Source organism: Sinocyclocheilus anshuiensis, unplaced genomic scaffold (genome assembly GCF_001515605.1).
Source record: "Sinocyclocheilus anshuiensis isolate Anshui unplaced genomic scaffold, SAMN03320099.WGS_v1.1 scaffold2872, whole genome shotgun sequence".
NCBI lineage: Eukaryota > Metazoa > Chordata > Actinopteri > Cypriniformes > Cyprinidae > Sinocyclocheilus > Sinocyclocheilus anshuiensis.
In genome coordinates, this window is record NW_015560619.1 from 149,004 (window position 1) to 173,083 (window position 24,080).

The 24,080-nt window shown below is 37.2% G+C and overlaps 4 protein-coding genes and 1 long non-coding RNA gene across 6 annotated transcripts in view; 3 read left to right on the top strand and 2 right to left on the bottom strand.

The window, feature by feature from the left end:
• Nucleotides 1-1,212, bottom strand: part of myo1hb (myosin IHb) — a 21,092-nt gene extending 19,880 nt beyond the window's left edge. The window contains exon 1 of the mRNA XM_016478215.1: nucleotides 1,140-1,212. Within this exon, the coding sequence (XP_016333701.1) occupies nucleotides 1,140-1,160 (21 nt within the window). The 5' untranslated portion in view covers nucleotides 1,161-1,212. The remainder of the gene's footprint in view (nucleotides 1-1,139) is intronic.
• Nucleotides 1-8,501, top strand: part of LOC107681858 (uncharacterized) — a 9,324-nt gene extending 823 nt beyond the window's left edge. The window contains exons 2-4 of the long non-coding RNA XR_001633307.1: nucleotides 2,669-2,763; nucleotides 6,994-7,232; nucleotides 8,376-8,501. This is a non-coding gene — a long non-coding RNA (uncharacterized LOC107681858). The remainder of the gene's footprint in view (nucleotides 1-2,668; nucleotides 2,764-6,993; nucleotides 7,233-8,375) is intronic.
• On the bottom strand, nucleotides 2,140-5,667 carry ungb (uracil DNA glycosylase b). Its single transcript, XM_016478214.1, has 7 exons — nucleotides 5,592-5,667; nucleotides 5,210-5,379; nucleotides 5,022-5,117; nucleotides 4,844-4,941; nucleotides 4,640-4,728; nucleotides 2,634-2,812; nucleotides 2,140-2,280 (listed from the first exon to the last, which is right to left on the bottom strand). The coding sequence occupies exons 1-7, from the start codon at nucleotides 5,599-5,601 to the stop codon at nucleotides 2,140-2,142; spliced, it is 783 nt and encodes a 260-aa protein (XP_016333700.1). The 5' UTR covers nucleotides 5,602-5,667.
• Nucleotides 8,502-13,467, top strand: svopb (SV2 related protein b). The gene is made up of 15 exons (XM_016478212.1): nucleotides 8,502-8,521; nucleotides 9,221-9,306; nucleotides 9,451-9,549; nucleotides 9,717-9,788; nucleotides 9,911-10,035; nucleotides 10,768-10,831; nucleotides 11,035-11,160; nucleotides 11,288-11,416; nucleotides 11,527-11,600; nucleotides 11,697-11,773; nucleotides 12,387-12,491; nucleotides 12,625-12,736; nucleotides 12,854-12,935; nucleotides 13,026-13,115; nucleotides 13,210-13,467. Exons 2-15 carry the CDS (start codon nucleotides 9,286-9,288, stop codon nucleotides 13,411-13,413), a joined length of 1,380 nt encoding a protein of 459 aa, XP_016333698.1. The 5' UTR covers nucleotides 8,502-8,521; nucleotides 9,221-9,285; the 3' UTR covers nucleotides 13,414-13,467.
• An 886-nt stretch (nucleotides 13,468-14,353) lies between these two features.
• On the top strand, nucleotides 14,354-22,945 carry ssh1b (slingshot protein phosphatase 1b). 2 transcript variants are annotated; one of them, XM_016478219.1, is made up of 15 exons: nucleotides 14,354-14,958; nucleotides 15,578-15,615; nucleotides 15,725-15,825; nucleotides 16,408-16,472; nucleotides 16,562-16,683; nucleotides 16,772-16,840; nucleotides 17,729-17,794; nucleotides 17,917-18,111; nucleotides 18,308-18,401; nucleotides 18,490-18,618; nucleotides 19,173-19,246; nucleotides 19,323-19,469; nucleotides 19,608-19,808; nucleotides 20,262-20,889; nucleotides 21,073-22,945. In XM_016478219.1, exons 1-15 carry the CDS (start codon nucleotides 14,887-14,889, stop codon nucleotides 22,006-22,008), a joined length of 2,937 nt encoding a protein of 978 aa, XP_016333705.1. In that variant the 5' UTR covers nucleotides 14,354-14,886; the 3' UTR covers nucleotides 22,009-22,945. The 2 variants fall into 2 exon arrangements, with proteins under 2 accessions (XP_016333705.1, XP_016333707.1); XM_016478221.1 differs by having other exon boundaries at nucleotides 19,173-19,219.
• The last annotated feature ends 1,135 nt before the right edge of the window (nucleotides 22,946-24,080 follow it).

Sequence of the window (24,080 nt, forward strand, 5' to 3'; positions counted from 1 at the left end):
CACACACACACAAAGAAAAACAAGTAGATAGAATAGAAAAAATAGAAAGCTAGTGTTTGTTAGTTTTTTGTTGTTGTTGTTGTTTTAAATAAAAAATAAAACAAAAAAGAAGATAAATGTAGATAAAGTAGAATTAAAACAGAATAGAAAGTGCTAGAGTTAGAGGGTCAAATAAAATCATGATGCATGATGGGATACACTAAGCCTCGAATAGCGCACCGGAGTGGTATTAGAGATAGTGTGGATTTAGTGTGCGTTAAGGGCACTGCGTTTTTAAGAAATGGGACAGTCTTGCGCACTTACTTCCTGTCGCGCGCACGCGCTCGACGAGTTTGAAAATCATGCAGTGTGAACTCGGCATAACGTTGCTGTGTTGGAACGAGTGGTATAGTTTGCTGTTTTAAAATGATTTTGTTCGGAGTTTTACAAAAGCCTTATCCAAACATTTCGCTGTAGACAGGATTCCAAAGGTAAACTAATTATCCCACAATCGCAGAGTAGTTAATCGCTATAAAAAAGTAATTCTGCAATGTACATCACGGTGTAAAATGATCCGTAGAATCACGGCTCAGCTCAAGAGATCGGAAATTCCACAGCAGCACAAAATGGCCATGTTAATATGCATAGCCTTAATTAGTGTCCCCGACTACACCTTTGACCTAATTTATACGTTAGTGTTGCAAGTCGATACAGTGGTGAAACAGATGCTCTCTTGTAACTAAACACAACACACTTCAGATAAAAAGGAACTGAACTGACCGTGATGGTAGACCCTCAAAGATTACATGGTGTTATACCGTTTTGTTTTATTAGACTATAATATAAACATTGGAAGAATGTATAAACATTTGAATGTCCACGACTTTAACTGTACATTTGTATTTTACAAGTATAAATTGTAAACATGTAGGCCATGCTGTGTTCAGCAATAACAATTATATTAGTTTGTCAGTATAGATAGATAGATAGATAGATACTGAAATTTTGATAGATAATAACATTTTGATTATGCATTACTAAACAAATAATTATGTATGGCTCATCCAATATAGGTTAAGGTCAACAGTCCAGTGTCAAGAAATAAGCTGCAAACTCTCTCTAGAGCAAAAGTGTTGCTATGGACAGTTGGTACATCTTACCTTAGAGTTCAGGCAGTACATGTTTTGATGAGAGCAAGACAATATTCGCGTCCTGTTTGGTTTGTTTGAATTGAGAGTCCCGAGAGAGAATGGGGCAGTTCCAGTGGTGCAGAGAGGTGTAGCGCACTGTATGTGCGTTGGTGTCCAGCATTAGAAAAAAGACGAGGTCCAAGAAGGGTTGAAGTGGGACACTGCTTATTATGGCTGCATCACCTGGATTTATGGACATCCCACTATGAAACATGCTCTACATGGGCTGTCGTAGTGTCCTATTTTTCTTTTCCTTTTTTTTGAGACTGGCCTCATTCCCAAATGCTCAAGGCAGACTACACCATGTTGTGATCTTAATATACAGTGTGATTTGTATTTTAATTTTACTTAATGTATTTATATTTGTAAAAGTCGAATAAAGTAATTGAAAATCAGTATTGCGCTGTCATTTTAAACCTATTTATGGAACCTATTAATGTTAAGATTTGTCAAAATGTGCATCAGAATTACTAACTGTACATTTTGGGCAATACTTGAGGGTTTTGCTTAATAATATTACACATTTCTCTATACTGCACTACTTCTATCTGTCCTAAATTACATTTTAAAATCAAATTTAAATTCACATTTTTGCTGTGTTTAATATCTTTTATATCTTACAGTAGTTTAAACCTTTTTAAAGGGATTAATGTTGTGAGTTTTTAACCTATAGCTATAACGTTTAGCTGAAATATGTGGTAAGTCTATAAAATCACACCCTTTTTGTCCAATATGACTAATGAAATACATTTATTAATTGTATTCATTTATTGTCCAGATAATGTAATTATTTGCAATATAACAACATGTAGATGACTATTACAAGGTTAACCTCACAACAGGGCAGCTGTGACCCATTTGCAATATAACTGTACTATACAATACAAAACATTGTAATGTATAATGTTTAATGTTCACAACCTCTGTTTTACAAAAAAAAAAAAAAGTGAATAAATGGCATAATGTTATTTCAGAGAGCTTTCCAATCAACTGGCTTCTTTCCTGATGCTTTAAGCAAAATGTTAGTTTTAGAGAAGTGCCTACATCCAGAGAAGCCTAAATGTGCCGAGTATGGTGATGGATGTGAGGTCTCAAGGACATGATGACGTTTCTGGAAAAGAAAAGCAGCCAGTCATATATTTCTTTCTATTGTATCATAATGTGTTTTAAAGGTGCATTTTTAGTTGCAATATTCACAGTAACCCTGATTATTCATACCACTAGCAAAAGTGTCCAGTAACAGTAACATTCTGCAGGTCAAAAACTCATTGGCCTTTACGAGACAGCTACTCCATGTAACATAAAACCGCTTTAATGTTTTATTGAGTGTACATGATTTTTTACATACTTTTTCAAAAGTTCTGTTTATCACTTTATGTGTAAACTTTGTTTAAAAAATGCTAAGTGCACTTTTATTCCTGATAAATATATTGACATTTCATAATTCTGTCTCCATTAACTTACTCTGTCGATCACTCTGCCTTTCCTCTGAGCATAAGAGCCCCAAAGCAGAAAGACCAAGCCATTGAGATTCCTGCTGAGCCACAGGACCACAGCATCTGTGAAGATCTCCCAGCCTTGACCCTCATGAGAGGTGGGTTGATGAGCCCTCACTGTCAACACAGAATTCAGCAGCAGAACACCTGACAATGGAAAGAACATTGACATTAAACATAAAATCTGTAGCTTTTAAATTATAACTCGTAACACCTTGATGGGTCACTCATATACAGGCACATACACAACAGTTCAAAAGTCTGGGGTCAGTAAGATGTTTAAATGTTTTTGAAAGAAGTCCTTTATGCTCAAAGCAGTGCTCTATCCTTATTATTTTTTTTAGGAGCACAGTCAAACAATTCAGGAGTACCTTCTGATTAATATTATGAGGTGATATTTGACTCCTTAAAGTGATTTACAGGGGCATTTTGTTTATTTTTGTAAGGGCATTTTTTCTAATTTGATTAAAAGTGTCTTTTATATCAAGTTCAAAAATGTATATTTATAAGCTTTTTAAAAATTCGAATTAAAACAGTAGAATAAGAAGAATACGTTACTGATCAAATGAAATCAGTATTAACAAAATTCATTTGCAATACAGAGGTAGATTTAATAATAGAAAATGATATCTATTTAATAATAGAAATTATTAATAATGATGAAACTTTAAAGGGGTCATATGATATTGCTAAAAAGAACATTATTTTGTGTATTTGGTGTAATGAAATGTGTTTATGTGGTTTAAACTAAAAAAACACATTATTTTCCACATACTGTACATTATTGTTTCTCCTCTATGCCCCGCCTTTCTGAAACGTGTCGATTTTTACAAAGCTCATCGTTCTGAAAAGCGAGGTGTGCTCTGATTGGCCAGCTATATGGCCAGTGCGTTGTGATTGGCTGAATACCTCAAGCATGTGACGGAAATGTTACGCCCCTTACCATATTGTGCATCCAGTGGGGACATAATTACGGATTCGGCGGGCTTGCGGCAACTACATGTGACGACCCCGGGCTGGACTCTGGTGATTCCTCAGCGAGCAGCACGGATCAGCTCCAGGCATGACGAAGCGGATATTGTCCTCTTTTGGAAGGCCAAACAAAGTAGTTTCGCTTTCACAACGAAACACAGCGCCTTCACGACATGGCGGCGGCGGCAACAACAATACTACAGCGAGAATAAAAGTTACGCCTTCTTTCTTTGTGTGAACATTTGGGCGGCGTTATGCAAATCTTCCCACATTGTGACGTAGACATGTGGGGGCGTGTTAGAACGAGCCGTTTTAGGTAGGTGTGGCTGACTCTTAACTTTTATAAAGAATATCTCTTTGGATTTGAGACTTTAGTCTTTGCAACTTTACAGATCTTCTTTATGCACCAAGAGCTTGTAACACTCCAAAGAGAAAGGAAAAATTGAAATCGCATCATATGACCCCTTTAAAAATGAAACTAAAACTGTCAGTAGGTGGCGGCAAGTTACTGATTTTATCACTGAATCATTCAGCGCAAACACAAATATGCTGATCGGGTCAGTAGTACTGGTGCTCCTAAATATTTTTTCATAGTCGCACGCAGTAGTTTTCACACTGTGTGCATTTATTTGATCAAAAGTACAATAAATAGATATACTGTGCAATATTATTACAATTTAAAATAACTATTTTCTATTTTAATATATTTTAAAATTACAAATTAAAAAATGTTCAGCAGCCATTACTCCAGTTTTCAGTGTTATATAATCCTTCAGAGATCATTCAAATATGCTGATTTAATGCTCCAGAATAATTTCTTATTATCAGTGTTAAAAACAGTTATAGAGCTATAGTGTGACAGCCCTTTTTCAAGATTCTTGAAAATTCAAAAGAACAACGTTTATTTGTTATTACAACATTTATGTTATTTATTGTAATATTATAAATGTCTTTTAAAAAGTATTAATTTCTTAAAAAAAAAAAAAAAAAACATTTAACTACCCTGTTTAGCCCATTCTGTGAGGTCTCCATGACCTGGGTGCCCGAAGCCAACAATATCTTCCTTCAACTCCGTAAATATGTTTTCCAAACTGAAATAAGTGAAGCAGGTCAACATACAGAGTAGTCATTAGAGATGTACTGTAAGATATCACTGTGGTGAGATGATCAGTATAGTTATTTTCACAGTTCAGTACAATGTGGTACCTAGGAGGAGGAGGTTTAGGCCTCAGCACACTGAAGGCCAAACCATGAGCCTGACCTGGATGGTGATAGGGGTCTTGTCCAAGAATGACCACTTTTACCTGTCAACACAAACACAACCTGTAGCCTATTTAAACGCTCTGATCTTTTCCTTTTTTATACTCTATATTAAGGAACTTACATCTTCAATTGCACACAAAGTTGTGCAATAAAACACCTGCTCAGGGCTGGGATAAACAGTAAAGCATTTCCTCTCCATTGTAACAAAAGACATGAGCTGAAAAAATAAACCAATACAGGAACAAGTTTTTTTTTTACTTCATCTTTTCATTGTCATTTTGGTGATGTCTCATACTAAGTATCACTTACTTTTGTAAAATAAGGTTTTGTAAATTCAGTCCCGATTTGTCTTCGCCAGCTTTCACCAACGGGTACAGGTACATTTCTGCTGGCCAGGCGTTCCAGTGCGGCACGTCTGTTCTGCTCTATCTGATGCAGCTGTTCCTCACTGAGCTGCATGTTCTCACCACTAACTTGCTCTTTGCAGCATGCATTGTCATTTAAGCAAAGAAATTATAAGAATAGCATACACTTAGATACAGGACTGTTTATGAACTGACTATATTAGGTATGGCACACAATGAATGAACAGGAAATGCAGGAAAAATTTGAATATATTCTTTTTTACAATAATTACCTAAAATAATCCGATAAATGTAGCTTGTTGAACTTATTCAGACACTTAACCTACCTTTTGACATGTCCAAAGTAAGACAAGTTGTGTAAAGTAAGACAGTGTTGTTGTTGTTTCTCAGACCCCTTCACAAATACTGCTGCATCACCGTTGTTCTACCATGTCATGCAAATGCAGGTTCACTCGATAATTTGCAAAACTGAAAGCGAAACTTCAACTCTAAGCCATGTTTCCTAAACCATGACTGTAACTGTTAACCAGAGACATAACATGATCTTGTGTTGATTAAATATGACTAAATTTCAAATCTGGTGGTATTTCCTTTGTGAATTTTTTTTTAGCTACAGCTATTATTTAAAAAAAGGTAAAAAAAATATTATTTAAAAAAAAAAAACATTATTTATTTAAAAAGCATTAACATTTCTAAAATATTAACATTACAAGGGCAAGGCATTGCTTGGTACAGAAAAATAAATTTAATTCGACCCGACTTTGACCCTAGTTTGACCTTTTTGACTTGAAGGCCCCCATTGTCCAGGACAATGTTCCTTCCATGAATGCCACATGAAACATAAACACGACACCTGCTGGCCAAGGTTGGTACCACATGACAATGTTAAATGGCCATATATATATATATATATATATATATATATATATAATTTTGTATTTTTTATATTTTTTTTGTGTTGCCTCTTGCATAGAAAATGTTTTGAATAGAGAAAAAAAATTAAGACATTTTTTTTTGGAGGAATAAAATTCAAAGAGAAATAGAGAACAAAAATAGGACACTTTTTTCACACACCTTGAAATGTTTTTGTTCATGTTGCGGTTCAGGGCTTCTGTACAGAACTGTGTGTTTTTTAATAAAAACAATAGTTATTGAGGGAAATTAAAAAGAAATATGTTTTCAGTTTACATATTGATGTTATGTGTTTTTACCATTTTTATCTAGATTTGAGTTATTATTTAGTTATTTGAAAATATAAATTTTAATACTTTTAAGTCACCCTGCAGCTCCCTTAGTAGTGTTCCTCGGCTCCCAGGATGAGAATTACGGCCCTAGTTGTTTTATGCCACTTCAGTGGTGCTTAAATCAACTCAGTTATTTTTGCTGTTTGAACATAGAATAACTAGTGTGAAGTGTGTATACATCTGAATAACCTGTTTGTATGAATAAACATTTTTAAAAATCTGATCTATGAAGTAAAATGCTGAATTATTTACTTAATTATTGCTACCCAGAGAAATAGAACACAAAGAAAGAGTGTTTATTATTCATTCATTCAAAAGAGGATTTAGGGGGAAAGTACATAGTTCATGAAATCCGATAGTTTCCCCTTTTCTTAACATCCCTAATGCTTCTGTCTAACAAACTTTTCGAATGGTAATGAATAAGATTTTATGAAAGAATCCCACACATTCCCATGACCTCGATTTCTTGTTTTTTGTTGTTTAGGGACAACATGATGCCGTGTGGATTGTACTCTGGAGGACTGTGTGAGTCCAAGCCCACTCTTAAAGTTTACCATCTTTGAGGTTGTGTTGATGTAATCAGAGACGCACGCCGGTCTAACCCGTTCTATAGCCAAGTACACTACTGTTGTAGTTTAGCATTCCATTATAGCCCAGTGAAATGAGTGCATTGAAAAGATCGTCGCAAGTGGCTTACAAACGCTGGAAAGACACAAATATCAGGTAATATGTGTGTTTTTGTGTTTACTTTTAAAATGTGTTTAAAAATGTTGTGGCTGGTAGGTATGATTTACACTGCCGTTCAAAAGTTTGGGATCAGTAAGATTTTTAATGTTTTTTAAAGAGGTTTCTCATGCTCATCAAGGCTGTATCTATTTGATTAAAAATACAGAAAAAATGTAATTTAGTGAAATATCATTGCAATTTAAAATAACAGTTTTCTATTTTAATATACTTTAAAATATAATTTATTCCTGTGAAGCAAAGTCCAGTCTTCAGTTTCACATGATCCTTCAGAAATCATTCTAATATGCTGATTTATAATCAATGTTGGAAACAGTTGTGCTGCTCAATATTTTTTGGGACCTGTGATACTTTTTTCAGGATTTTTTGATAAATAGAAAGGTTAAAATAACAATGTTTATTCAAAATATAAATGTTGTTTTACAATACACACTACTATTCAAAAGTTTGGGGTTCTTTTTTTTTAAAGAAATTAATACTTTTATTCAGCAAGGATGTGTTAAATGGATAAAAAGTGATAGTAAAGACTTATATTGTTAGAAAAGATTTCCATTTTGAATAAATGCTGTTCTTTTTAACTTTTTATTCATCAAAGAATCAAAGAGAACAGTACCACAGGTTCCAAAAAAACATTAAGCAGCACGACAGTTTCAACACTGATAATAAATCCGCATATTAGAATGATTTCTGAAGGATCATGTGACACAGAAGACTGGAGAAATGAAAATTCAGCGCTGCATCACAGAAATAAATTCTATTTTAATGTATATTAAAATAGGATACCACTATTAGAAATTGCACTAATATTTCACAATATTACTGTTTTTTCTGTGTTTTTGATCAAAGAAATACAGCCTTGATAAGAGACTGCATTAAAAAAAACGTAAAAAATCTTACTGATCCCAAAATTTTGAACGGCAGTGCACATCTGTGCTGGTGTCTTAGAACTTTTAATTAAGTGAAAACTGAAAACCGTAGTCTAGAAATGTCAAAGGACACCATTTTAAATTCTGTTTAGTTTGTGAAATGAAAAGCCGACTACAATATTGGGTTGAAATACTTAATAAGTGTCAGATTTGCACTGTAAACCATAAAGAGGCTAAAGTCTATATTTTGGTTTAGTTTTGTGACATCACAGACAGATGACAAAAGCATCCTTACTGTTCATGAGGAGCAGCCTGGGGAAAATGAGCCTAGCAATGAAGGAGTTTGCACTATTCTGGAGCAAGATTTGGGGGACAGCAAGAACAGAAGCTCTGGAATCTCAGGTAGGCATCGATATCCAACATCTACATTTGTAGATAAATGTGCAATTTGAACATTTTCTCTTTATTCTAGTATAGAGTTGAATATTTAAAGATTAAAATGGTAATAAACGTCTGGTTTGTGGTGTAATGTGTATGCCATCAGTGCAATTTATTTATGTTCTTTGAGTGTGAAGTCGGTTTAGGATGCTTAAAAAATAACATTATGTATCCTGAAGTAGGCAGCTGGATATTATTAAAGTGAACATCTGGCTTTTTTGTCTATAGAGCATAACAAAAAGTATGTCTTGATGCTCATAAAAATTAGGCTTGTATATAATTAGGCACAAATAGTAAGACTAATAGATTATAGCTTGTGGGACTTTTTTTTACATGGTACCATCATTGTTGCAGTTAAAAAAAATCACTGAAATCTGTTTGTCATATGCGTTCAGAAAATAGATATCAGGTTATCACTTAGCTGTCAACAGAATGAAATTCCTCACAGGCTTGACGTTATGCTTTTTACTAAATACGTGCGAGCTCAGAAGAATACACAGACCTCATCTTGGTTTCAAGATTCAAGATTTTTATTTTCATTCAAACCACGATTCCTTCCTGTCTGGCTCAGTCTTAAGGAGATAACTGTAATGTCTATTTGGTGATTTGTGCATGGCTGTATACAATATCTTCTCATCATTCAGTAAATATGCATTTCTTCAGAAACCTTCACTGTGGAAGAAGCAGTTGAGGCTATTGGTTTTGGAAAGTTTCAGTGGAAGCTGTCTATGCTAACAGGAGTTGCATGGGTAAGAAATTCAGCATTATACAGTATTTTAAACGCAAGTGATGTTTACTGAACAAATAGCTTCAATTTGTTTGGTTCATTCAGTTTACTTAAAAACTTGTTTCATGAAAATTCAAACTCTTATGTTTCATATTTGCTTGCAAAGATGGCCGATGCTATGGAAATGATGCTCCTTAGTATTGCAACTCCTCAACTGCGCTGTGAGTGGAGGCTCTCCAGCTGGAAAGTGGCATTCATAACAGCGGTCAGTATATTCACTGTTAAACACTAACATGGTTAAACAACTCCTGGGGTTACATTTGGACATAGCTTACGGTAGAATGTTGATTTTTCACACTCTGTGTTGCTAAGACTTTCATAATATTTAATCTTTTGAATCTTATGGATTATTGTAATTTTGTACCTTGTTAGACAGTGTTCATTGGAATGATGATCAGCTCCTCACTTTGGGGGAACATTTCAGACAAGTACGGCCGAAAAGTGGTATGTTTGGTTTAAAGTGAAATTAGTAAATTAATAATGTCAGTGCAAGCATTTTTATGTAACTAAGAACTTAAAGCAGTCATTGTTGCCTCACTGACAGCATCGCCGTCTCCATCTTTTAGTGTTTAATACTCTGCATGCTGTGGACATTGCACTATGGGCTTCTCAGTGCTTTCGCACCTGCTTACAGTTGGATCTTAGTCTTGCGAGGCCTCGTGGGGTTTGGCCTTGGAGGAGCCCCTCAGTCGTGAGTTTTTCCATCAGTGAAGTGTGACTCTTGGTTTTATTACAAACTCAAAGGTCACATTAAGTGAGCAACATTCAGTAAGAATTCAGTACTTCCTTGTGGTACTTTTTCATGTTCTAGATTTGAAACTTGCTTGATCTGTGGCCGATTGTAGTTTTGGCCATTGCTTTTACATCACCAAGTGTTAAAAACATACAATTATCTGTATCTATATATGCTAGAGTTCAAAAGTTTGGGGTCGGTAAGATTTTTGCAAAAGTCACAGTAAAAATGAACTGATGTTACAAAATGTATATTTCAAATAAACGCTGTTTTTAAGCTATCTATTTATCATAGAATCCTGAAAGAAAGGTATCACGGTTTCCACAAAAATATAAAGCAGCACAACTGTTTTCAACATGAATTATAATAAGAAATGTTTCTTGAGCGGCAAATTAGAATACACAAATGATTTCTGAAGGGTCAAGTGACACTGAAGACTGGAGTCACATCACAGGAATGAATTAAAATGCAAATTATATTAAAATAGAAAATGTTTATTTTAAATGGTAATAATATTTCACAATATTGCTGTTTTTAATGTATTTTGATCAAATAAATGTAGCCTTGGTGAGCAAAAGAGACCTCTTCAAAAACATTGCAATGACCCCATACTTATATTCTCTATTTTTATATAATATTTGATGTTTTATTTGATATATTTTTCATATATTTGAATTCCTTCCCTTACAGAGTGACATTATATACTGAATTCCTCCCGATGAAATCCAGAGGGCTATCCATAATCCTTTTAGGGGTAATTCAGATGAATGTTTATTCAACTATTGCTCACATTTTTCACTATGCAATTTTTCAGTATACTAAAAATTTTTACCGAGATAGTTGGTTGGTTTTGTAATTGACTGAAGCAATGTGTACATTAGGTTAAATATAACGTAAACATGCCGTGATGATAATTAATAAAAAAAAATAATAATAATAGGTGTTCTGTTCTAATAGGTGTTCTGGGCCTTGGGTGCTGTATTTGAAGTGTTACTGGCTATGGTGGTCATGCCCACATTAGGCTGGAAATGGCTGCTAGCTTTCTCCACCCTTCCTCTAGTTGTCTTTGCTGCCTCCTGCTGTGTATGTATGGCTGTAACAATATTTCAACTGTTACTAGACACAAGGCTCATGTTTAGACGCCTTAAATTCAGATAGAATTCATATTAAGTCTACTGTCTGATTGTGAATTGTGGGCATTTGTCTGTAGTGGTTACCCGAGAGTGCTAGATTTGATGTACTGAGAGGCAGAGAAGACAAGGCCCTGGACACTTTGAAATGTATAGCAGCAGCTAATGGGAGCTCTGTGCCTGCTGGAAGACTTATAGCCAACACACAGGTATGTGGGGCTACCAGTCCTAAACCTTTCCTCAAAATCTCCCCCTCACACATTATTGAAGAATTTCTCATAAACTAGAGTAGCAAATGATTTGTGTTTATATGTTCTAGACTGATCGTGGGAGGATTAGAGATCTTTTTATTCCAGAATACCGAAAAACAACACTCTTAGTGTGGTTTATCTGGTATGCAGATTGTTAAAAATTGTCAAATCCTTCCATATAAAATTAAAAAAACATAAAACTAAAAACTCACCTACTTTGTTTGTTTTACACACACAGGTTTTGTAATGCTTTTTCATATTATGGTATTGTGCTGCTGACCACTGAGCTGTTCCAAGCAGGATCTGCGTGTAGTGGTGAGTGGTTTGTAAGTACTTTTTGTGATCAAGCTCATCATAAAATGTAGATTTTGACTAGATTTTGACACACTTTTGTATTTAACTTGGACTACGACCACAAATTTGAACTACGCAACTGTTCAAAAGTTTGGGGTCAGTAAAATTTTGTATGTTTTTGAAAGAAGTCTCTTATACTCACCAAGGCTGGATTTATTTGGTGAAAAATATAGTAAAAACAGTAATATTGTGAAATATTAGTACAATTTAAAATAAAAATGTTCTATTTTAAAGTGTAATTTATTCCTGTGATGTCAAATCTGAATTTCCAGCAAATATATGTATATATATATATATATATATATATATATATATATATAAAAATTTTCCAGGATTCTGTTGATGAATAAAAAAAAATCCTTTACTGTCACTTTGGACTACTGACCCCAAACTTTTGAAGATTAGTGTAAAATTTTCTGTACTCATCATAGAAAGTAATATCTTTTTAATATAGCTAGCACATGCAACAGGTTTTAAATAGTAATGAACGTCATTTCTTGAATAATTTACCATACAATTAAAACACGTAAGCACAATGTGTTGTGAATTTCAGTAAAAATGTGTCTAATTCCAGCCACCGACAACTCAAATATGGAACCTCAGTGCAGTTTGGAGTGCAATTATCTGACTTTTCATGATTATGTGGACCTTTTGTGGACCACCTTAGCAGAATTTCCAGGTGACGTGACACCATAAGTCATTCTCTCCTCTCATGTAGTTTTTAGTTAATCAACTTAAATGCAAACATTGTTATATGATCTACATATAAACTAATAGACAATTTTGTAATTTGTGTCTTGATGTCAGAATAGGTATTCTGGTGACCCTGTGGATGATTGATCGAATTGGCAGGAGAAAAAGCATGGCAGTTTGTTTTTTATTGTTCTCTGTGTCGATTTTGCCACTGTATGCCTGCACACAAAGGTACATTGATGCAAAAAAAAAAACTTTGTAATTGCAAAAGTAAGAAAATTAAAACTAAAAATAAATATTTTTAAGCCACTGTAAGTGACATGTTTTTCTTTACTTAACTATTTCCAGGACACTTCTCACAGTCTTTATTTTCATTGCTCGAGCCTGTATAACAGGGGGCTGGCAGGTTGCATATGTTTATACACCTGAGGTGAGGCTTCATTGTAAAGCGCCTAATTATGCTCAGTAGAATTTTCATTTAAAATGCAATTTCCTTTATTTCTTGTCTTGGCCTCCTCAGGTTTTCCCCACAGCAACCAGAGCTATTGGTATTGGTACAGGCAGTGGGATGGCTCGTGTTGGAGCTCTCATCACACCATTTATTGCTCAGGTAAAGCATTCCTCTGGTTTCATAAGAAGATGAAGGTGTATTGAACGTGTACTGATGCTTTCCTGTATGTGCATTTGTGTCTGTCCCCCTTCAGGTCCTTCTGAAGTCATCCGTTTACCTGACTCTGTCTGTGTATTTAATATGTTGCTTGCTGGGCACAGTGGCATCCTGGTTTTTGCCCATGGAAACAACAGGGCGGAGCCTTCAGGAATCAACGCAAAGCACCATGGAACAAAAAAACATGGAAAGGCCGCATGGCTCTGAAACAACCGAGTCTTCCAGCAATACATGTCCTTAACAGCATATGGAAAACTGAATCTGTGAAATCTCAGGATTAATAGTGGAAAAGGCCATAATGTTTAATGTAATCATTTTGCCGTAGACTAAATGTTATGTAAATTCATTCTAAATTCAAGATTTTTAAATAAATAGTAATTAATCTCTATGTATATATTATGCTAAAAAAAATCTGATTTTGGTCGTTTCTTTAGAAATGTTACATTAAGCTGTTTATGATGCCAAGAACTTGTCAAACTATTTTGTTGGGTCTTTAGTTACACAAGTGTCAATTTGTCTCCTATTTTGATGCTTTTCAAATGGACTCTACAGTACATGCACGCCTGCTTAGGTGCCACACAAGCGTCTGGTGTAGTAGCGGCCCAAAAGCAAACTATGGCAGTAAACTCTTTCTGACATATTTGTCGATCACAGCAAATTATATGATCGTAAACATAATTATGTATATTAAAGTTTTTACAGGTTTCAGAAGCTCCAAATACATTTAGCATAAACGTGGATTGTATCAATATTGCTTTGCCCTGTTGTGTGACGTTCCTCAAGATTTAATTTTGTGCTTTATTTTCTCACAATTTCCATACACCAACAGACTTCCATTATTTGCTACTCTGGTTGACTGCAGGGGGAGGGACATTTTTGTTCTAGAGAGAATTTGATTGGGCAAATATTTGTGTATTGCAAGATGAGTCATCAATATTTTCAGTATTTTTGATTTTGATTTTTCTAGGAAGAGTAAAAATCAGCATAGCCTACTATAGAATAAGCCCACATTAATTGAAAATAATTTAAAATGTATATGACTGCTACATTTTAAAAATTGTCAACATTTCAGTGGAGAGCTATAACTAATGCAGATGGACTTGGGTTACACAAATGTTTGTTTTTTTTCATGAGGTATTTTGGGGTATGCAATTTGCATGACAAAACACACTCAGCTCCATTTTTGGTTGCTGAACCATACAAATTTCTCGTCGTCATAGGGAGGAAAAATCTGGCGATCAAGCATTACGTTAGTTTCGAGATAGTCGACATCATAACGGCTCGAGTAGTATATGTGGATGATTGGGTGTTGAGTCTGCATAGGATGCACTGTTGTCAGGGAGAAGTGCAAGTCACCTTCACGCGGTTGGCCCAGAAGCCCATATCTAACGCAGACTATCACAGAACTACAACAACCACGGACGGCGGTCCCGAAACAAGGTCCATTATGTCTGGCCACTAAATCAACGCTCCAGCCGGGAAGATAGAGCACAGACCGTTGTTTATTGGCATCGTTAACGTGAATGAGAATTTGCGGAATCGCCGAGTTGGATGGCAAAGCCGATGATGGGTTTATCGCTACGCTAAATAGATTTAATGCGCCTCTGAATGCATTAACCCCGTCACTGGCGGGTGCTGAACGGGTAATCTCGGCGTGTCCTATTCGGACCGGAGCGCCTGAGGTTTCCCTGAACGCTTTGCAGCGTTTGCAGCCATGGCTCTGGTGACTCTGCAGCGCTCCCCTACACCCAGCGCCGCATCCTCAGCCAGCACCAACGCGGGGGAGGTGAGTGGAGGCTGACCGGCGGAGGAAATGCCGGGGATGCATGTGTAAATAGCGCCTAAACTGCTAATATTAGCCGGGCCTGTTGCTCGGGGATCATTTCTCCTTTCTAATGATGTGCAAATGTGATACTACAAGAAGTCACCGAGTTCAACCTGCTCTGTAGACGAGCGCATGCTGAAGTTTTCACATTAGCGAGGAGGGGGTTGTTTTTAACTGCAATGATGTCATTGAATAGATACTCTGCCTGGTGACTGACCAATCATGGGACCCAGAATATTGTCATGATTTTGCTGTTCAGGCTTCTTAGAGACAGCCCACTAATGAGCTAGCCTACTGTAGCATAAGCCCACAGTAATGGCCATCCCTGAGGCTTTCATTTTTTTTGTAATGTGCCCTAAATCTATCCAAACTGTTTTGTTTTGCTTAAACATAAAGCATTTCTGTGTACTATTTAAAAAATTCCGTTTAAGGCTTACATTTCTGTACCCATCTAATCAAATTACTTTGTATATCTAAACCATAAATAGAGGCATTCAGAATTGATTGATATATGCAAAGTAATTTCAGACATACAGTATAGGGCCCTTTGTAATTCCACTTCTGCTGTTTTATTTGTCAGGATATAGGCAGTGATGATGATCGAAAGGCAAACCTAAGGTCGGTGCTATTTTTATTCATCTTATTTAATCCATTCATCCTTTTTTAACTATGATAATTAATCTTAATTCTGGAGTGTCTTCATAATTGTATGTGTGGCCTATTTCAGCCTGAGTGAAAGTTTCTTCATGGTAAAAGGGGCAGCTCTGTTTTTACAGCAAGGCAGCAGTGCACAAGGGCCCAGAACACCCACCCATCATAAAAATGCAGGTAAACCACAACAAGGTCAGAACCATGATCAATTTCATGTGTGAAGAATTTGACAAATTAAATAATTAAGGATTTAAGGGAATGGAATTAATGAAAAGTATTTTGCATCACTGGATATTACTGTCAGTTGTTTAACATTTCTATCATAAAACAGTTGTCAAATATTAAATGTTTGGCTGCTTTCATCTTACCTCGCACTATGTCACAGTTAAAAGTGAAGTTTTTGGTTTCTGTGAACCGTAAAGCCTTCTTTTTTTAATTTGATTGGCCATCTCAGTCATTTAGATGTTGATGAGGCAAAACAGCTTGAAAATGTAACTTTTAAAGGTTTTTGTCATTATAACAACAAATATATCAGTGCGTAATGCAGTGCAGCAGAACAGCATCAAGATGATGAAATATTGGTGTGAGCAATTTGGTAATTTCTGATTATTGGGAGGAAGTATGGTGGTTACAGCCCTGAACCACAACAGTAAAAGTGGATTTTCCATTAACAACTAATGCTACATTGTTATTGTTGATGAAAATAGTGGTTTATTGCTAATAAAACTCAGATGTTTGTTGTTGTTGTTATTGTTAAAGGGGATCTACCACAACATCTACAAGTAATGATAAACACCCTCCGTGCCAAGGACAGAATTAAATTAGTAAGTGACGTACATTGTGTCCAGTACAATGTAGGAATGGCTACTCCTCACAGTGTGCATACACCAACGTACACCATCTCCATCAACAGGTTGTTAGGTTAGAAAGCGGTTGGACGGACCATGTGCGGTACATGGTGGTTGTCTACACAAATGGGCGTCAAGACACTGAAGAAAACATACTGCTTGGGACGGATTTTACAGATAATGACAGGTAGGAATCAATCCGGTCATGATCTGAATGCATTCTTTATGCTACACTTATTGGTAGACACTAATGTTTGTTTGTTTGTTTGTCGTAGTAAAAGTTGCTCTATTGGGATGACTCTTCCAATTTGGAGTGATACCAAGATTCACTTGGATGGAGATGGGTAAATATCTTAATTCACTTCCTGTAAGGCAAAGGTTAAGTCCTACTTATAGGTTAAAACCTATTCTTAATTAACTCATAGGGATTTTCCTGACTCATTTTTACTTTGTTTCAATAAATGTTTTTGTTTTTTTTATCTCAGTTACTTGATTGCTTGCGCATACCATACACATAAAAATGCACCGTCTATCTTTGGTCACATTTAAAACCACTTTATATATGTGACCCTGGACCACAAAACCAGTCATAAGGGTACATTTTTTGAAATTGAGATTTTTACATCGTCTGAAAGCTGAATAAATAAGCTTTTCATTGTTTGTTAGGATGGGACAATATTTGGTCGAGATACAACTATTTGAAAATCTGGAATCTGAGGGTGCAAAAAAATCTAAATATTGAGAAAATCGCCTTTAAAGTTGTCCAAATGAAGTTCTTAGCAATGCATATTACTAATCAAAAATTAAGTTTTGATATATTTATGGTAGGAAATTTACAAAATATCTTCATGGAACATAATCTTAATGATTTTTGCCATAAAAGAAAAATCGATAATTTTGACCCATACAATGTTTTTTTTGGCTATTGCTAAAAATATACCCCAGCGACTTTTTGTTTTGTGGTCCAGGGTCACATATGTGTACAGAGAATGACCTCTACAGGTTCAGTACGAAATAACATGTTTATATTCTCTGTGCATGTGACCTGGAGGCTATTGGCAGATGCATTATGTAGAGAGAATTTTCCACTGGTTTGTGGTGTAAAATTGTTCCACTGACCAACCCCGGAAAGTAGCATCGTCCTGCTGCCTGCTTATGCATTTCTGTATAATCACGAATTATGTCATAGCTCGTGTTTTACATGCCTAAACCCCTCTCATCTCATCCCCCAGAGGTTTCAGTGTGAGTACAGCAGGGAGACTACATGTTTTTAAGCCTGTGTCAGTCCAGGCCATGTGGTACGTTTACTATTACGTATCCTCTTATAGTGTGTTTTTTTTTTCTCTCTTGATATTTTAATAGTGTGTTTTCACGTACTTGATAAATCGTTTATGTTTGACTGTATGTATGTATATTGCAGGTCTGCCCTCCAGGTGATGCACAAAGCATGTGAGGTGTCCCGCAGATACAACTATTTTCCAGGAGGGATGGCCCTTACATGGGTTGGCTATTATGAGAGCTGCATCTCCTCAGAGCAGAGCTGTATCAATGAGTGGAATGCTATGACAGATCTGGAGACCACACGGCCTGACTCACCAGTCATGTTTTCTGATCAGTGAGTTATTTGTCAGCGGATATTAGTGGAAAATAGTATAAATCTTACATGCTACAGCAGACTGATAAACTGATTGTGGTAAAATAAGATTGAATATTCTTATATGGTACTAACATTTTATTTTGGGAGCTTATTATGGGACTAAAACCCTAAATGATTTAGCTTATATTAACATTGTTTTTCATGTCATGCACAGGCCAACAGAGAGAGAGAGAACAGAGTGTATGATCAAAGCCAAACTCCGAAACATAATGATGTTTCAGGACCTGGAAAATATTACTTCTAAGGAGGTATATGTAATGAGGCTTCTGTGCCATGGTTTACATGAATGCATCAGCCTTGGAAGGAGCATTAAACTGAATCCTTTCACTTCTGTAGATCCGAAATGAACTGGAACAACATATGAGCTGCAACCTGAGGGAGTATAAAGAGTTTATTGACAATGAGATGCTGCTTATCCTGGGCCAGATAGACAAGGCTACACTCATATTTGACCATCTGTACCTGGTAAAGCTTCCTCCAAGATTTCTCTGCCATCCACGTTTGATTCTTGTTTGCTTAAGATGTTTGCTTACCTAGAAAGCAAAGCACATAGTGTGAGTTCACTGATAGGGCTGGGAGGAAAAAAAACAAACCTGCATGCATGCACTAATGCATTGCCCTGCTTTCTCAGACGATTCTGGATTAATCCGCAGAAAAAAAAATCCTTCTGGTTATTGAAAACACCAAAACATTACAGATAAGTTCACAAATGGTAAGAAGGGCCAATCTGTAGCATTTACACTATGTAAACAAGCATACACGGGAGACTGCAGATATGATTAACTGTCAAGATTAAAAAGGCTGGATAACAAATTTTTAATTATTATACTTTTATTTTATTTAAAACATTTTATTGCAGTATTTATTTACACCTAAATCATAATTGTAGTACACAGGGTCAAAACCTGATCATTCTTAGCCACCTTTAAGTTTACAACAAAATTACATGGTTATCGACAGGAGCTTTAAGACTCTAAAACAAATAAAACTATGGTTGTTGTACATCTCATTAATTTCAGGGCTCAGAATGGAATGCATCCAACTTGGAGGAACTTCAAGACTCTGGGTTAGTGCTGATGTACATCGACCGACTGTGCGTTGAGTTAAAATAATGCGTATTTAACACAAATCAGCAGTAAACAATCTAACATCAGGTTATTTTTATGCAGGGTTGGGTATATCCTCAATGTCACAAGAGAGATTGACAACTTTTTCCCAGGTACCTTTTGTTATTGTAATATCCGTGTTTACGATGATGAGACTACAGATCTGCTGGCACACTGGAACGAAACCTACAACTTTATAGTTAAAGCCAAGTGAGTTCATTTTTATGATTAGAAAAATATTAGAAATGTATGTTATTGTTTCTGTCATGTGCTGTTTCACTCAATAAAGTATTGTACCAAAAAAAAGAGCTTTTTTTGACCTGGATGCCCTGTATGTCTTTCATATAGGAAAAACAACTCTAAATGCCTTGTACATTGCAAGATGGGAGTGAGTCGCTCAGCATCCACCGTCATTGCTTATGCTATGAAGGAGTATGGATGGTCACTTGAAAAGGCATGCACTTTTGTCAAACAGAAGAGGAATATAGCACAACCCAATCCAGCTTTTATGAAACAACTTGCTGAGTACGAGGGGATTTTAGATGACAGGTGGGAAAAGCCAAGATATTTACACGCATGGTCTTTTTAATATAGATCTCTTTTTGCATTTGTATTCACATATAAATTTATGCATACACATTTTAATATGTGCATTTGTTATTTTGCACATTTGTTAATCGTTAATGTCGATGTGAATATTGTGAAAAGAGCAGCTTTAGAACAGCATGAATTTCCATGTTGGTCCAGGGTGGGTTATGCTGGTTTGGTGCTAGTGAAACGGGTCACAGCAAGTTCTTTCTAGTGAAAGACGTATTAGTTAGACAGCCTGTTGGGGACACAAGCATCCAAAAGTCAACTGTTACTGGTGACCACATAGTCTTTCAAACATGGACTAAAGGGACCAAACCTAGCTTTTTATTGTCTTGTCAGTTTTCTTTGACTGTATTTTCTTTTTTTACACAATCAAGAGGTGACTGCTACCTTTGTTTCCTGTCATTGTAGCAAGCAGAGACACAATAAACTCTGGCAACCAGACGGTGATGAGTATTCGCTGGAGGGCCTTCAGGCTTCAGCTGCCAGTGGTGACCAGACTCCTCAATTTTCGTCACTGCACCCCGATCAAGAGGAGACCGCTTGGGGCCATGGTGGAGCAAGTGCTTCCCCCTGCTGCGGAGAAGAGCCGACAGACCATCTCAATTACAACTACTACTTCCGGCGACTCTCAGACACCGCTCTGGACAGTGAACCCTCCACGCCAGTTCGAGGTCCTCCGCTTTTAGGCATGGAACGAGTCTTTATTGAGATTGAGGACGTAGAGAGGGATGCGTTGTTGGACGATGAAGGCTTTCCCATGGCTCACTTGGCCCTTCCTGGGGAGGGCACAGCGGCCCAGACCTGCAGCCGACTGGAGCCTATAGAGGACATGCGCTTGAGGCTGGAGTTTAGCACGGTGGAGGAGGAGGATGAGGAGGAAGCACAAAAGGAGGAGGCGGAGATGGCCGCCTTAGCTCGGGGCGAGAAGATGCCAAGGGAAGACGAGAGCCTGGCTAACTCGAACCGCTTTAACAACGAGAACGCCAACAACAGCAACAGGCTGGCCGGGAAGCGCAGCTGCCCTTCTGGCTTTGACGTGAGTATGACGTCTTAGCTGTAGCGGCAGCTCTCCTGGCTTGTATGCAAGCTTATAGCTCAAAGAGCTCTTTTCTGTGAATCCATCCTAAACGCTTTACATTCTCTAAAGCATCCCGTACTCTTACACCTTTAAAAAACCTAACCATGCATTCTCCCTGCCTGTGTGTATTCATCGGTTTAGGACAGTGCTAGCATTGGAAACCCCTACAAAGTGAAGCCCTCATATCAGTCGTGCCGAGACTGTCTGCACCTGCCCAGCGGCCGCCGCTGCGAACGTCGCACCCATCGCCTTAACCTGTCACGTCACACTGGCCTGCCCAGTATGTCCATCCAGGCCCCCAGAGGACACAAATTCAGTCCTGTCTCCGCCAATAAGGTGCCTCCTCCTGCCCCTCTGCATCACATGAGCAGTGGGCACTGCCAGTGCATTCGTTGCTTCGGTCGAGCCAACTCGGACACTTGCCACAAGCAACCGAGCTGTGAAGACCTTCCTCAGGATTTGCGTTATTCCTTGGAGACTGAGGACAGAATGGAAGGGGAGGACGAGGGGAGAAAGGAAAGCTCCAGCAGTCCTGTGACAGAGCTCACTCTCCTGAGGCTCAGTCTGGGTGGTGAGAGGCCTACGGCGGAGCTCAGTCAGGGGGCCCACCTGGAGACACAGCTGGTGCAAATGTCCGGTCCTCCGTCGGAACAGATGGACTTGAGCATAGAGGACTCTGCCACAGAGGACATGGAAGTGGATGAGGGGAACGTCCCCAGCTCGCACCCTGGCTCCAGTAAACTCCAGCAAACGCTCGCACCGGGCTCGGCTTTGACACGCAGCTCCAGCAGCGACAGTCTGCCGAGAATTTGCAGAGGCCAGCCGGGCTCGGTATGTCAGCGAGCTCGAGAGATCGAGACCCGTGTGCGGCTCGCCGGACTGACCATGTCCTCCCAACTCAAAAGGTCTAATTCACTGGCCAAGCTAGGTGACTTGGCCATCTCCGCAGAGGACCTGACGCTGTCCACCGCAGTCTCTGTTGACTACAATGACCAAGAGCCTGCTCTTTGCGTGCAATCCTCTTGCTCCCCCAAGCTCTCTTTAACTCCAACTGTGTTGCAGAGTTTGAAAAGCTGACTCCAAGATGTCAGAACTGCTTTCTCAGTGAATGGGACCGATCCAGTCCTACAGCCATCGAGAGCGACCATGGAGGCCGATGCTGCAAGACACCTCATGAGAACAATCAGGCCAGGCTTGGACAGCAGCCCTTTACATAACTGCACTGCATTTTTCATGTGTCTGTCTGTGCTTTAACGACGATATATATTAAAGCATGCTCTGGCTTGGACCTTCATTAACGGCTTTGTTGATACGGCTTTTCTTTGTCTTTCTAAAGGAAGCCCTACCTGTTAAGGTTTTGAAATACATGTGGCCCATCGATAGGTCGCATAATCAGACCTTTTTAAATTAGCAATGATTTTCCTCAAATATTTGTTTGATCTCCATAATTTAAACTTTAAAACCCAATTTTGTGCCCTTTGGTTGATATTCTAACAACATCCATGATATTTTGCCTCCCGGTTTGTTCACCAGCAAGTTTATGTGCTACTGCAAATGAACCAATCATGCAGTTGCGATGATTTGAAATCATAAAGAGACAATTTATCTGATTGAGATAATTGTAAACCTTAAAGGTTTAAAAAAAATTAAAAGGGTGCTATGGAATAACCAATCAGAACACTTGTTATGTACTAATAATAATAGAAATTTTCAAAACCTAGAAATTACTGGTTGGAGCAAATAAGGTGGTAGGCGAGTATTTATAAGTTATTTAAAAACTGAATCAGATTTAGATGTAGATATGAATACATTTCCATAACATTTGAGCTATGGCTTTATTAAAACATGATCAAAATCTGAGCCCAAACCATAAGCTTTAAAAAGACAAAAAAAAACAGAAATCCATACCTAATTGGCTATTAAAATTAAACACTGTAGTCCTGAATATTTAATTGGCAACTTTATTGTATAGCCGTATAGTTCCACAAACCTGTGTGGAAATTTTAATAAAAATGTTGCACCACAAAAGTACTTTAAGACTAAAGTTTAGCCTGAAATGTATGCTTATGTTTTTTGAAGTCACAGTGTTATTCCAACCCGATAGTTACTTGAATGACATCAACAAAGCCACATAATTATTGTGTATTTCCAGAGAAAAATGCAACATGAATGTGGTTGGCTATTTGTCTTACAACACTAATTTGCTTTTCAGCTGGTGTTTATCAGATCAACTACATCTGAAATGTGCTACTAGAGTAGCTCCTGTTATGTAATTTAGCTTAAGCTGTTTATTGTACAAATTGTAGCCTGTGATGTGCAAAAGGCTTTAGCAGCAACACATTAGTACAATACAGTCTTCAAGTTGATCAGAGGATGTTCACTATTGTCCTTTAAAAGGTCCTTTTAAAGTGTCTCCTATATGAAATGGCATCTGATAATGACAGTCATGTACGTTAGGTTTTAACAGGTATGCACAGTTTGTTATCATATTGTGGGCATGGGGACTTGCTTGAGCTTGTCAATTTAATACCATGACGGTGTATGATATTTGTGAAAGAACACAAAGTTTGATTAGTGCTCCAAGATAACTAGTAAGTTTGCAAGTATTGGTTAAACTTGACCTTAAATATTTTGCCATATATATATATATATATATATATGCAAGAATTTGAAGATAATCGTCTTTATTTATACAATAATGTGAAAAGTAATAGTTTTCATTAAGAAGAATGAAAATCTGAGAGAAACGCACTTGAGTGAGATTTGAATGAAAGGTTTTTTTTCCATATGGTCCACTTGGGTTCACTCACAGCTGTATGAAACTATTATGTTCTTATTTTTATTTTAAAGCTGTGAGACGTATTTCATACTGCGTTTGCAAATTCCCAATGATTTGGAACTTAAAATTTGCTTATTTATTTATTTATTTTTCCAATTTTTTAAAAATGCATATAATGAGAACGTTCCCATTTCAAACTGTATGGTTCTGGGGGGAAAGTATTTCTGCAAATCAAAATGATTACGATTGCCAAAAGAAAATGGCCTCCCAAAGAGATCAAAGTTGTAGTTTTGCATACCTCCTCCCAGCTGCTGCTGATTTGAGTACTAGACATTTTGTTTCTTCGGACATGCAAGTGCCTTACCTGTTG